The 14836-nt window shown below is 44.1% G+C and overlaps 1 protein-coding gene across 1 annotated transcript in view; it reads left to right on the top strand.

Moving 5' to 3' along the window:
- Positions 1 to 13: 13 nt before the first annotated feature.
- scara5 (scavenger receptor class A, member 5 (putative)) overlaps positions 14 to 14836 on the top strand; it is a gene marked incomplete at its 3' end in the record, with an annotated part of 446945 nt that continues 432122 nt past the window's right edge. The window contains exons 1-2 of the mRNA XM_084314185.1: positions 14 to 284; positions 14064 to 14183. Coding sequence (XP_084170311.1) covers positions 14072 to 14183 — 112 coding nt within the window. The 5' untranslated portion in view covers positions 14 to 284; positions 14064 to 14071. The remainder of the gene's footprint in view (positions 285 to 14063; positions 14184 to 14836) is intronic.

Below are 14836 nucleotides of genomic sequence, written 5' to 3'. Positions count from 1 at the left end.
TGTCATCGTCACATGATATTAACGGGATAATACTCTGGAATGTCTCCACAACGGGACTGACTCCGGTGTATTTAAAGGATAGAATCGGTGCCACGGCTCTTCTCTGCACCGATCAGGACCCCGAGGACGAGGTTTCACGCCACTTCTTGACTTCTGACAGCCAGGGGAGTTGAAAGAAAACGCGTTTTTGTTGCTGTTGCGGGATATTTGATAAACAAGATTTCGGGGAGAATGATGATGAGAGTCTTCCACCTGTGATTTGTTTCCGTTGAACAGCTGACGAGGTGAGAGGAGATGAGATGGTTCTACTTTGTTGCGTGTTTTTCGTTCGCATCTGATTTGTTTGTTTTTGTACTTATGCATGCAGGCTTATTTGCATCGACTTTGTCTTAATCTCTGAATCTATGTTTGGTTGGCTACTTCTCAGCAACCATTACCTTTTATTGAATTGAAAATGGGGGACCCTGATGTAAACAAGACTAAAGTCTTTCTCTGGTCTGCAACAATTGTATGTATTGAGCTGTACTGTAGTCTGTACTGTACCCATTCTGCAATCTGTTAAGTTTTCAATCAATTATCTAATACTATATTATATATTATATACTGAGAAGGCGTTTTTTTTGTTGCCTATATAGTTAAATTGTTTGATTGTACCTGAAAATTAAGCGAAAGATTTGTTATTCATCCTGTAATTCATCCACTTAACATCTGTTTAAATTGATTGCAGTTTGGTAACTGTCGCCTAATTGCACATTATTACAACAGATTTGAGCGAGTGGTCGAACTACAAAGGGCAGGAAATGTTCTTTTAATGGACTTCATCCGCGGAAAACTTGCTTTATGTTTCAGCGCTCATGGGTGCATATAGGCTGCTATCCCCTAACCCCCCCGCCTGTAGTTAACAAAGATAAATGGGTTAAATCTCACACATGGGTGAACGGTCATGGGATGTCTCTCTTTCAACGACTGAGGGAGAGACCACACGCACCGTGTCCTGCTCACTTCATGCACTTGGCAAATAAAAAGGTGCTCAGCCTGGCTGAATCTAATTCTTTCACACTCATTCTCTCTCTCTCTCTCTCTCTCTCTCTCATTGTCTCTCATTGTCTCTCATTCTCTCTCCCACTCTCTGTCTCACTCTCTCATTCTCTCTTTCACTCACTCACATTCTCTCTGTCACTCTCATCTCTCCTTCTCAAATTCAGTTCAGTCGTTCTCTGTTATAGGCTGCCAGCCAGCCACATCATGGTGGGAGTCAGCCTCATTATGATCAACATATAATAAAAACATGTAACTGCTGTTGTGAGTATTGTAAATGGTAAATGGCTGCATTTATATTGCGATTTTTGATCCAAAAGCGCTTTACAATTTGTTCCTCACATTTTAGTCAAGTTAGACCGCGCTCACAAGTTCTCACACTGGGTGCTGTAATCCCATAAAGTTCAGTATATCAAAAAGCAGGGTAGCCGGACCAGCACTCACAGGTTCAATGTTTTTTAATGGCAGCCTGAATAAAAAGCAGACATGTTTCGGACAATGTCCTTCTTCAGTGATATTTTACCCATTCACACACACACACACACACCGACGGTGGAGGCAACCATGCAAGGTGCCAATCTGCTCTATGGGAGCAATTAGGGGTTAAGTGTCTTGCTCAAGGACACATCGACACGCTGCCCAGGAGGAGCTGGAATTGAACTGGGAACCTCCGGATTACCAGACGACTGCTCTACTTCCCGAGCCCCTGTCTCCACTGTTGTAGTATAGTTGAGGGTATATTCTGTACGTACAGAATATACAGTCACCTACTTGTCTGGGTATAATACATTATACTAGGGATGTACCCAGTCTGTGCTGAGTACCAGGCTAAAATAGTGTATTACAACCCCTCCCCTATCCCCTACAAGAAATATTTAAACAAAGTGCAATACCGAGCAGGCTTCTTTGGCATGGAGGTCGCTGTTTGATAGCATTGCAACCTTTAAGCATTGGATTTTAAATTTTCTTTATTTACTTTGATTACACTTACATTATATTAATCATCATACTAAACATGTGCTTTGACTAAGTACATGACGGCACATAGTAGCACACATATATTGCAAGTATACTCTCAGAAAAGTATGTATGGGTAGAAATATACTTTTAACACTTTATATACAGAAAAATATACTTTCAGTATGGAAGAATGGGTGTGACCTAGGGGAGGTGCAGGGTGTGACCTGGGGGAGGTGCAGGGTGTGGCCTGGGGGAGGTGCTGGTTGTGGCCTGGGGGAGGTGCTGGGTGTGGCCTGCGGGAGGTGCAGGGTGTGGCCTGCGGGAGGTGCTGGGTGTGGCCTGCGGGAGGTGCAGGGTGTGGCATGCGGGAGGTGCTGGGTGTGGCCTGGGGGAGGTGCAGGGTGTGGCCTGGGGGAGGTGCTGGGTGTGACCTGGGGGAGGTGCAGGGTGTGGCCTGGGGGAGGTGCTGGGTGTGGCCTGGGGGAGGTGCAGGGTGTGACCTGGGGGGGGGTGCAGGGTGTGGCCTGGGGGAGGTGCAGGGTGTGGCCTGGGGGAGGTGCTGGGTGTGGCCTGGGGGAGGTGCAGGGTGTGACCTGGGGGGGGGTGCAGGGTGTGACCTGGGGGAGGTGCTGGGTGGGGGAGGTGGAGGGTGTGACCTGGGGGAGGTGCAGGGTGGGGGAGGTGCAGGGTGTGGCCTGGGGAGGTGCAGGGTGTGACCTGGGGGAGATGCAGAGTATGGCCTGGGGGAGGTGCAGGGTGTGGCCTGGGGGAAGTGCAGGGTGTGACCTGGGGGGTGACCTGGGGGAGGTGCTAGGTGTGACCTGGGGGAGGTGCTAGGTGTGACCTGGGGGAGGTGCTGGGTGTGTGGATACTGCTTTGCTTTCCCACCAGGCGGTGTGGAGCCCTGGGTCACTCACACTGGACCAGACACTGATGGATGGCTATATGGTTATATAGCGCTGCACATCCATAGAGAGCTCAATAATCTCACCTCATCTGCTAAATGCACACACATTTGGTCTGAGAGAGAGAAAATGAGAGAGAAGAGGGAATGTGTGTGTGTGTGTGTGTGTGTGTGTGTGTGTGTGTGTGTGTGTGTGTGTGTGTGTGTGTGTGTGTGTGTGTGTGTGTGTGTGTGTGTGTGTGTGTGTGTGTGTGTGTGTGTGTGTGTGTGTGTGTGTGTGTGTGTGTGTGTGTGTGTGTGTGTGTGTGTGTGTGTGTGTGTGTGTGTGTGTGTGTGTGTGTGTGTGTGTGTGAGACGGAGGGGGTAGAGGGAGATGAAGAGAGTGAATAAGAAAGAGAGACAGAGAGAGCTAGAAAGACAAAGAACGAGGTGATGAGAGAGAGTTTTTGGGAAAGGAGCGAGGAAAGGAGACGGATAGAGAGATGGTGAGAGAAAGACAGAGAGATGAAGTTAGATATATTGAAAGAGGAGTGCGAGACAGATAGAAGGGGGAGAGAGATGGAGATATTGAAAGAGGTAGAGCGATGTTAGTAGTAGTACTGGATCTTAATCAAATAGCCTCATGGAGCGTAACCAAATGCCAGCCCGCCTGCCCCCCCCCCCCCCCCTTCTAGGAGTGTAATGAGAAAGTCCTGATTGAGCTCTTTTTTTTTTATTGATCTTTTTCCCCCTCCATTTTCCTCCGATTTTCTCCCATCCCAATGTTAGTCGTATGCCAATTCCCAATCCCCTTCCTGGTCGCTGCGCACTTACCCCCCACAGTCAGATCATCTGGGAGAGTGACGGCTACCACGTGCTTCCTCCGACACACGTCCAGCCAATCAACCGCTTCTGGCAGTGTGGATCCTCCCTGAGAGGGCGTAGCGTGTGGAAGGATCACACTATCCCACTCAGGTCCTATCTGCGCTTAGCAGGCGCCCCGACCGAACTGTAGGAGTCGCTGTTTACAACGACCCGGACCCACCCCGCCAGCTTCTCCCACCCTCTAATACAGCCAATTGTATTAGTGTGAACGGCCAGCCAAGCTGGTGACAACCCCGGAGCTGTGAGCTGGGTTCGAACAGGCGAATCCAGCTCACAGCTCCGGGGTTGGTGACGAACGCAATCTCCGCTCGGCCACCTAACCGCCCTTGATTGAGCTCTTTTTAACCACTTGGTCAAACAGTCTCAGGTCCAGCGCTATGTCTGAGATAAGTTCACAATCCGCAATGTTAACACGCCTACATTCACCCTAGTTATCTGTCTCCTGACTCCTATACTGATACCTATAGTGTACTGTAACACTCCTGAGTCCTACATTCACCCTAGTTATCTGTCTCCTGACTCCTATACTGATACCTATAGTGTACTGTAACACTCCTGAGTCCTACATTCACCCTAGTTATCTGTCTCCTGACTCCTATACTGATACCTATAGTGTACTGTAACACTCCTGAGTCCTACATTCACCCTAGTTATCTGTCTCCTGACTCCTATACTGATACCTATAGTGTACTGTAACACTCCTGAGTCCTACATTCACCCTAGTTATCTGTCTCTGACACATATCCTTATCCTGGACTCCACCCTTTCCTATCAATCCCATGTCAGTTCCCTCACCAAATCCGCCTTCTTCCACCTCAGAAACATCTCCAGACTCCGACCATCACTTTCCGACTCCACAGCTGAGACATCCACGTCTTCGTCACCTCCCGCCTGGACTACTGCAACGGGGTCCTGTCCGGGGTCCCAAGCAAAACCCTGGACAGGCTCCAGTATGTTCAAAATTCAGCTGCCAGGGTTCTAACCCGCACCAAACCCTGGCAGCACATCACCCCCACACTCATCCACCTCCACTGGCTCCCCATCAAATCCCGCATCACCTACAAAACCCTCCTGCTCACCTACAAATCCCTTCACGCTCTGGCACCTCAGTACCTCACTGACCTCCTCCACCCCTACACTCAGTCACGGTCCCTGCGATCCACGGACACTGGTCAGCTCTCCATCCCCCGAACCAGACTGCGGACGTTCGGGTACAGAGCTTTCAGTGTGGCAGCTCCCACCCTCTGGAACTCCCTCCCCGCAGAACTCCACACCGCCCCAACTCTGGACTCATTTAAAAAACTGCTCAAAACCCACCTTCAACCTGGCCTTTAACCCCTAATTTCTCACTTTATATGTTGTGTCTGTCCACTGTTTGTTAATTTGTCATCTCCCCCCCCCCCCCCTATGTAAAGCGACCTTGGGTCTTCTGAAAGGCGCTATATAAAACGAAGTTATTATTATTATAGGGCTGACTCCTAGTGTAACACTCCTACATTCACCCTAGTTATGTCTCTGACACATAGGGCTGAGTCCTAGTGTAACACTCCTACATTCACCCTAGTTATCTGTCTCGACACATAGGGCTGAGTCCCAGTGTAATACTCCTACAGTGTGTGTGTGTGTGTGTGTGTGTGTGTGAGAGACTTCAGGGATGTGGAGTAGACAGAATTCACAGCGGCGCTGATGGGAATGTTTGCTCCTCCAAACCCCTCTCCCTCTCTTTCTCTATCTCTCTCTCTCCCCATCTCTCTCTCTCCCCATTTCTCCCCCTCTCTCTCAATCCGCTCTCTCTTTCTCCCCCTCTTTCTCTCCTCTATTTCTCTAAATTTCTCTGTCTCTATTTATCTCTCTATTCTCTCTCATTCTTTTTCTCTTTTTTTCCCTCTCTCCATTCAAGTATGTTTATTGTGTGTGCTGATGAAGAGTTAATGTTTAGAGGAGGATGAAGGGTTAACCCATACCTCATTACACCTTACTGTAAATTGTACCTCATCCCATTTCTGCTTTTTTTTTTGTATTTTATTTTTTTATTATTTTTTAAACAAACACATAAACAAACATGACAACACACGATAAGATATACAAGCATTAGTTGTCAGTGCACATCCAATTAAATCACATTTTAGTTAATTGTCTTATATAGGATATACCCCTAATACCGGTTATCTAAAAACCTACACACATATCCCATTTCTGCTTTGTACTGTATAGTATATTGTATTGTAACTCAGGTACTTCTACTCTGCATTGTACATTGTATATATGTATATACTGAACACTTTTGTCTATGTACTTGACTTCTATTTTATACTTGCTATACTTATTTTGACAACTAATAAAGAAACTTGAACTAATGTTTAGAGGAGGATGAAAGGTTGATGTTTAGAGGATGAAGGGTTCATGTTTAGAGGATGATGAAGGGTTCATGTTTAGAGAATGAAGGGTTCATGTTTAGAGGATGAAGGGTTCATGTTTAGAGGATGAAGGGTTCATGTTTAGAGGATGAAGGGTTCATGTTTATAGGAATCCTTGCCCCACAATGGTGGAATGAACTACCCACCCCAGTTAGGACAGCCGAATCACGTCCAATCTTTCGCCGTCGACTAAAGACGCACTTCTTCAACCATTATCTGAATTAAAAAAAAAAAAAAAAAAAATCTAACCCTAACTAACCGTACTGTCATGCACTTGTCCTAATAAACTAACCTACACTGTAGCACTCAACACTTTGATGAACATTGTTACTCAGCTGATAGAGTTGTGCCCTTCCTGATGGCTTGTTGTACAGAACTTGTAAGTCGCTTTGGATAAAAGCGTCAGCTAAATGACTAAATGTAAATGTAAATGTAAATGTATAGGATGAAGGGTTCATGTTTAGAGGAGGATGAAGGGTTCATGTTTAGAGGATGAAGGGTTCATGTTTAGAGGATGAAGGGTTCATGTTTAGAGGATGATGAAGGGTTCATGTTTAGAGGATGATGAAGGGTTAATGTTTAGAAGAGGATGAAGGGTTCATGTTTAAAGGATGAAGGGTTCATGTTTAGAGGAGGATGAAGGGTTCATGTTTAGAGGATGATGGGTTCATGTTTAGTGGATGAAGGGTTCATGTTTAGGGGATGAAGGGTTCATGTTTAGGGGATGATGAAGGGTTAATGTTTAGAAGAGGATGAAGGGGGGCGGTTAGGTGGCCGAGCAGAGATTGCGTTCGTCACCAACCCCGGAGCTGTGAGCTGGATTCGCCTGTTCGAATCCAGCTCACAGCTCCGGGGTTGTCACCAGCTTGGCTGGCCGTCTGCACTAATACAATTGGCTGTATTAGAGGGTGGGAGAAGCTGGCGGGGTGGGTCCGGGTCGTTGTAAACAGCGACTCCTACAGTTCGGTCGGGGCGCCTGCTAAGCGCGGATAGGACTCGAGGGGGATAGTGTGGTCCTCCCACACGCTACGCCCTCTCGATAAGAATCCGCGCTGCCAGGTGAAAAGAAGCTGTGATTGGCTGGACGTGTGTCGGAGGAAGCACATGGTAGCCTCCACTCTCCCAGATGATCTGACTGTGGGGGGTAAGTGCCCAGCGACCAGGAAGGGACTGGGAATTGGCATACGACTAACATTGGGATGGGAGAAAATCGGAAGAAAATGGAGGGGGGAAAAGACCAAAAAAAAAAAAAAAAAAAAGAGGATGAAGGGTTCATGTTTAGAGGAGGATGACGGGTTCATGTTTAGAGCATGATGAAGGGTTAATGTTTAGAAAAGGATGAAGTAGGGCTGGGCGATAAAACGATAACGATAACTATCGCGATAAATTATTTCCTCGAAATAAACATGAAATGTGGTCGCAAAGTTTCGATATATCGATTTTCCAAGCTTGGCTCCGTTCAGCCTCGGCTCAGCACACTCACTAACAACAACCAACGTTACGTGATGACGTGCTTACGCACAACAGCTAACAACCAATCAGTGAAGGAGATGGCCGAGAGCGAAGTAGACCCGGAAGGAGGTAGGACTCACTCAACAACAAGGCTTGCTAGGCTAATTAGCTTGCACAGCGATGTTTTATATATTTACGTGCAGAGTATGTGTGTGGCGTGAATTCTGAAGCCACGTTTATAGTAGTGGGGGTATACAGTGGACGTCGTTTCAATATATTGTGGCGGAAGAGAGTATTTTAGTGTCATATTGAGCACATTGTCATGGAATACACCGCTTAGGAACAACAGGCTGGCTAGGCTAATTAGCTTGCACGGCGATGTTTTATATATTTACGTGCCGAGTATGTGTGTGGCGTGAATTCTGAGGCCACGTTTATAGTAGTGTGGGTATACAGTGGACGTCGTTTCAATATATTGTGGCGGAAGAGAGTATTTTAGTGTCATATTTATTACATTGTCATGAGATATTCCGCTTGTCGGCTAACTGCTAATGTGCGCGGACTGATGACGACATCAACTCGACTCGAGACATTCGCAGCAGCATAAGAAGTTAATTAAACTTGACATACATTATATCAACGATAATTATCGATATCGAATTATATGAAAATAATTTTATAATTTTATCGCGATAACGTTTTTGGTCATATCGCCCAGCCCTAGGATGAAGGGTTCATGTTTAAAGGATGAAGGGTTCATGTTTAAAGGAGGATGACGGGTTCATGTTTAGATGATGAAGGGTTCATGTTTAGAGGATGATGAAGGGTTCATGTTTAGAGGAGGATGAAGGGTTAATGTTTAGAGGAGGATGAAGGGTTCATGTTTAGAGGAGGATGCAGGGTTCATGTTTAGAGGATGAAGGGTTCATGTTTATAGGATGAAGGGTTCTTGTTTATAGGATGAAGGGTTAATGTTTAGAGGATGAAGGGTTCATGTTTAGAGGATGAAGGGTTCATGTTTAGAGGATGAAGGGTTCATGTTTAGAGGATGAAGGGTTCATGTTTAGAGGATGAAGGGTTCATGTTTAGAGGATGAAGGGTTCATGTTTAGAGGATGAAGGGTTCATGTTTAGAGGATGATGAAGGGTTCATGTTTAGAGGATGATGAAGGGTTCATGTTTAGAGGATGATGAAGGGTTAATGTTTAGAAGAGGATGAAGGGTTCATGTTTAAAGGATGAAGGGTTCATGTTTAAAGGAGGATGACTGGTTCATGTTTAGATGATGAAGGGTTCATGTTTAGAGGATGATGAAGGGTTCATGTTTAGAGGATGATGAAGGGTTCATGTTTAGAGGATGATGAAGGGTTCATGTTTAGAGGATGATGAAGGGTTAATGTTTAGAAGAGGATGAAGGGTTCATGTTTAAAGGATGAAGGGTTCATGTTTAGAGGATGAATGGTTCATGTTTAGAGGAGGATGAAGGGTTCATGTTTAGAGGATGAAGGGTTCATGTTTAGAGGATGAAGGGTTCATGTTTAGAGGATGAAGGGTTCATGTTTAGAGGATGAAGGGTTCATGTTTAGAGGATGAAGGGTTCATGTTTAGGGGATGATGAAGGGTTAATGTTTAGAAGAGGATGAAGGGTTCATGTTTAGAGGAGGATGACTGGTTCATGTTTAGAGCATGATGAAGGGTTAATGTTTAGAAAAGGATGAAGGGTTCATGTTTAAAGGATGAAGGGTTCATGTTTAAAGAAGGATGACTGGTTCATGTTTAGATGATGAAGGGTTCATGTTTAGAGGATGATGAAGGGTTCATGTTTAGAGGAGGATGAAGGGTTCATGTTTAGAGGAGGATGAAGGGTTCATGTTTAGAGGAGGATGAAGGGTTCATGTTTAGAGGATGAAGGGTTCATGTTTATAGGATGAAGGGTTAATGTTTAGAGGCTGATGAAGGGTTCATGTTTAGAGGAGAATGAAGGGTTCATGTTTAGAGGAGGATGAAGGGTTCATGTTTAGAGGAGGATGAATGGTTCATGTTTAGAGGAGTGTAGTGGCCGACTGTCATTCCTCTGTGTGCTGACAGTCGTCCACGATGCACCTGCTATTGTGCCTTTTCACGCTGTACCAAAGTTGTGATGTTGAATGAATTGAATGTCCAAAGTCGCCGCCGGTTCGGTTTACAGGGTTTATTGTTGTCCAAGGGTAAATGATAGTGAATTAAGGGTTAAACAGAACAGTCGTCAATTGCTTTGTGTGGTCAGTTCCAACAGTGAAACAGTAGCAGTTCCAACAGTGAGACAGTAACGCTTGAAGGTAAAACCTCGGCAGGTGCACAAGATTCCATTGATCACCTTGGCTATTTATAGTTATTGGGTGGTGAGCCCCCTAGTGTCCAAACATAAATGGTTCAGTGCATGGTTCTAATATATATATATATATATATATATAAATGGTTCAGTGCATGGTTCCAATATATATATATAATATATATATAATAATAATAATAATAATAATAATAATAAAATATAAATCCACCAAGTCGGTTTCTGCCTCTACAAGGAGGATGAAGGGTTAATGTTTAGAGGAGGATGAAGGGTTCATGTTTAGAGGAGGATGAAGGGTTCATGTTTAGAGGATGATGAAGGGTTCATGTTTAGGGGATGATGAATGGTTCATGTTTAGGGGATGATGAAGGGTTCATGTTTAGAGGATGAATGGTTCATGTTTAGGGGATGATGAATGGTTCATGTTTAGGGGATGATGAAGGGTTCATGTTTAGGGGATGATGAATGGTTCATGTTTAGGGGATGATGAAGGGTTCATGTTTAGAGGATGATGAGGGTTCATGTTTAGAAGATGATGAGGGTTAATGTTTAGAGGAGGATGACGGGTTCATGTTTAGAGGAGGATGAAGGGTTCATGTTTAGAGGAGGATGAAGGGTTCATGTTTAGAGGAGGATGAAGGGTTCATGTTTAGAGGAGGATGAAGGGTTCATGTTTAGAGGAGGATGAAGGGTTCATGTTTATAGGATGAAGGGTTAATGTTTATAGGATGAAGGGTTAATGTTTAGAGGCTGATGAAGGGTTCATGTTTAGAGGAGAATGAAGGGTTCATGTTAGAGGAGGATGAAGGGTTCATGTTTAGAGGAGGATGAATGGTTCATGTTTAGAGGAGTGTAGTGGCCGACTGTCATTCCTCTGTGTGCTGACAGTCGTCCATGATGCACCTGCTATTGTGCCTTTTCACGCTGTACCAAAGTTGTGATGTTGAATGAATTTAATGTCCAAAGTCGCCGCCGGTTCGGTTTACAGGGTTTATTGTTGTCCAAGGGTAAATGATAGTGAATTAAGGGTTAAACAGAACAGTCGTCAATTGCTCTGTGTGGTCAGTTCCAACAGTGAAACAGTAGCAGTTCCAACAGTGAGACAGTAACGCTTGAAGGTAAAACCTCGGCAGGTGTACAAGATTCCATTGATCACCTTGGCTATTTATAGTTATTGGGTGGTGAGCCCCCTAGTGTCCAAACATAAATGGTTCAGTGCATGGTTCTAATATATATATATAATATAATAAAATATAAATCCACCAAGTCGGTTTCTGCCTCTACAAGGAGGATGAAGGGTTAATGTTTAGAGGAGGATGAAGGGTTCATGTTTAGAGGAGGATGAAGGGTTCATGTTTAGAGGATGAAGGGTTCATGTTTAGAGGATGATGAAGGGTTCATGTTTAGGGGATGATGAATGGTTCATGTTTAGGGGATGATGAAGGGTTCATGTTTAGAGGATGAATGGTTCATGTTTAGGGGATGATGAAGGGTTCATGTTTAGAATATGATGAGGGTTAATGTTTAGAGGAGGATGAAGGGTTCATGTTTAGAGGAGGATGAAGGGTTCATGTTTAGAGGAGGATGAAGGGTTCATGTTTAGAGGAGGATGAAGGGTTCATGTTTAGAGGATGAAGGGTTCATGTTTAGAGGAGGATGAAGGGTTCATGTTTAGAGGAGGATGAAGGGTTCATGTTTAGAGGAGTGTGACAGGTTCATGTTTAGAGGAGAATGAATGGTTCATGTTTGGAGGATGAAGGGTTCATGTTTGGAGGATGAAGGGTTCATGTTTAGAGGAGGATGAAGGGTTCGTGTTTAGAGGAGGATGAAGGGTTCATGTTTGGAGGATGAAGGGTTCATGTTTGGAGGATGAAGGGTTCATGTTTAGAGGAGGATGACAGGTTCATGTTTAGAGGAGAATGAATGGTTCATGTTTAGAGGAGGATGAAGGGTTCATGTTTGGAGGATGAAGGGTTCATGTTTGGAGGAGGATGAAGGGTTCGTGTTTAGAGGAGGATGAAGGGTTCATGTTTGGAGGATGAAGGGTTCATGTTTGGAGGATGAAGGGTTCATGTTTGGAGGATGAAGGGTTCATGTTTAGAGGAGGATGAAGGGTTCATGTTTGGAGGATGAAGGGTTCATGTTTAGAGGAGGATGAAGGGTTCATGTTTAGAGGATGAAGGGTTCGAGGATGAAGGGTTCATGTTTAGGGGATGATGAGGGTTAATGTTTAGATGATGAAGGGTTCATGTTTAGAGGAGGATGAAGGGTTCATGTTTAGAGGAGGATGAAGGGTTCATGTTTAGGGGATGATGAGGGTTAATGTTTAGAGGAGGATGAAGGGTTCATGTTTAGAGGAGGATGAAGGGTTCATGTTTAGAGGATGAAGGGTTCATGTTTAGAGGATGAAGGGTTCATGTTTAGAGGAGGATGAAGGGTTCATGTTTAGAGGATGAAGGGTTCGAGGATGAAGGGTTCATGTTTAGGGGATGATGAGGGTTAATGTTTAGATGATGAAGGGTTCATGTTTAGAGGAGGATGAAGGGTTCATGTTTAGAGGAGGATGAAGGGTTCATGTTTAGGGGATGATGAGGGTTAATGTTTAGAGGAGGATGAAGGGTTCATGTTTAGAGGAGGATGAAGGGTTCATGTTTAGAGGATGAAGGGTTCATGTTTAGAGGATGAAGGGTTCATGTTTAGAGGAGGATGAAGGGTTCATGTTTAGAGGATGAAGGGTTCGAGGATGAAGGGTTCATGTTTAGGGGATGATGAGGGGTTCATGTTTAGAGGAGGATGAAGGGTTCATGTTTAGAGGATGAAGGGTTCATGTTTAGGGGATGATGAAGGGTTCATGTTTAGGGGATGAAGGGTTCATGTTTAAGGGATGATGAGGGTTAATGTTTAGATGATGAAGGGTTCATGTTTAGAGGAAGATGAAGGGTTCATGTTTAGAGGATGATTAATAGGGTATGTTTAGGGGAGGGAGAGAGATATTCTGGTTAGAGTGTCTCTGCTTTCTATCTCTGACAGTAGAAATATTCTGGTTAGAGTCTGTCCTATTTGTTTTCTTTTTCTTTTGTACTACATTATGAATACTGATATTATTTATTTATCTTATGTTTTCAATGTTAAGAATTATTGGCAATGTGGATATTCTCCATTATATAATTTTAAGTATTAATTAGTGTTCCCACTTGGAAGTGGCGGATAGGGGTAGGGCATGATAAGCTTAGGCTTATATTTTTCATTGTTTGTCTTTTTTTATTCTTAGTTTTTTTTATCATGTTTGAAATAAAGATTCATTCATTCATTAATCTCTGACCGTAGAGATATTCCGGTTAAGGTCAGTCTCTGCTTTCTATCTGTGACAGTAGATATATTCTGGTTAGAGTCTATCTCTGCGTTCTATCTGTGACGGACTGACGGTATAGATATTCTGGTTAGGGTCTGTCTCTGCGTTCTATCTGTGACGGTAGAGATATTCTGGTTAGTCTGTCTCTGCGTTCTATCTGTGACGGTAGAGATATTCTGGTTAGTCTGTCTCTGCGTTCTATCTGTGACAGTAGAGATATTCTGGTTAGAGTCTATCTCTGCGTTCTATCTGTGACGGACTGACGGTATAGATATTCTGGTTAGGGTCTGTCTCTGCGTTCTATCTGTGACGGTAGAGATATTCTGGTTAGTCTGTCTCTGCGTTCTATCTGTGACGGTAGAGATATTCTGGTTAGTCTGTCTCTGCGTTCTATCTGTGACAGTAGAGATATTCTGGTCTGAGTGTGTCTAGTGGTAGACTGGCTGCAGTGTTAGTACTTTGCTCTACCCATTGAGCTACACAGGAGTCTCACTCTCCCTGTGTCTCTGTCTCTCTTATGTCAATCTGATTTATAGCACTAGATGGCAGCAATGCCAGCACGCGCGCACACACACACACACAACCACTTCCCTAATTTCAATCATGGATTATTAGAAGTCTGTTATTTTACATTGACATGATGTGACAATGTACAAAATATTTAATGAATCTCTTCTCTTCTCTCCTCTCCTCTCCTCTCTGTCTTCCTCTCTTGTCTCCTCTCCTCCTCTTGTGTCCTCTCCTCTCAGGTGGAGTGATGGAGAATAAAGCTATGTATCTGAGTACATATGAGGAGAGGGAGAATGGCTCCATATATGAGGAGGCTTACGACGGACAGAACCTGTCTAAACTGCACCTGTGTGATGAAGGTAAAGGATTGAGGATCTAACGGGCCAAGAACAAACACAAAGTTACTCACCCATTTCTAACTTCTCATTGAGTTTGTGCAGTTAAGTTCACATTATGGTTATGGTAACGGTAAGGTTAGGTTGGCAATGGGGGAATGCACAAGTACAAGTAGTAATAATAATAATAAATTCAATTTGTAACACACTTTAGATTTGTGACAATCTCAAAGTGCTACGGGAGATAAAGATAAAAAAAAAAAAATTAATAAAAACTATTAAAATGAATAAAACAACCAATGAAATGGAAGAAACATACAGAGCAAAATCTAAAATAATTAAATAAATAAAAATAAAAACATGAGGCATCGGTCGGTCCATTCAGGCAAATGCCTTGTTAAAAATAAATGTACAGAGTACAAACAATGAAATGAAGTTGGCATCTAACCGGAGTGCAATGGAGCAGTCGAGTGTTTTTAGCCAGGCTGTCGACTCCAGTGTTCTCAGGTTCCACTCCTCTGCTCTGCGACCGCGCCGGGGAGCACTTAGAGGTAGTTAGCCCCAGAATCTGTTGACGTTTTAATGGACATTGGACATTAAGTCGACTCGCCACTTCTCGTCCAAGTTTTCCTAATCCTCTTCTTGAATCCTCCTCCAGAGTTTACTAACCTGATCCT

The sequence above is a fragment of the Notolepis coatsorum genome (assembly GCF_963971535.1).
Source record: "Notolepis coatsorum genome assembly, chromosome: 5".
NCBI lineage: Eukaryota > Metazoa > Chordata > Actinopteri > Aulopiformes > Paralepididae > Notolepis > Notolepis coatsorum.
This window is presented reverse-complemented; position numbering and strand designations above follow the sequence as displayed.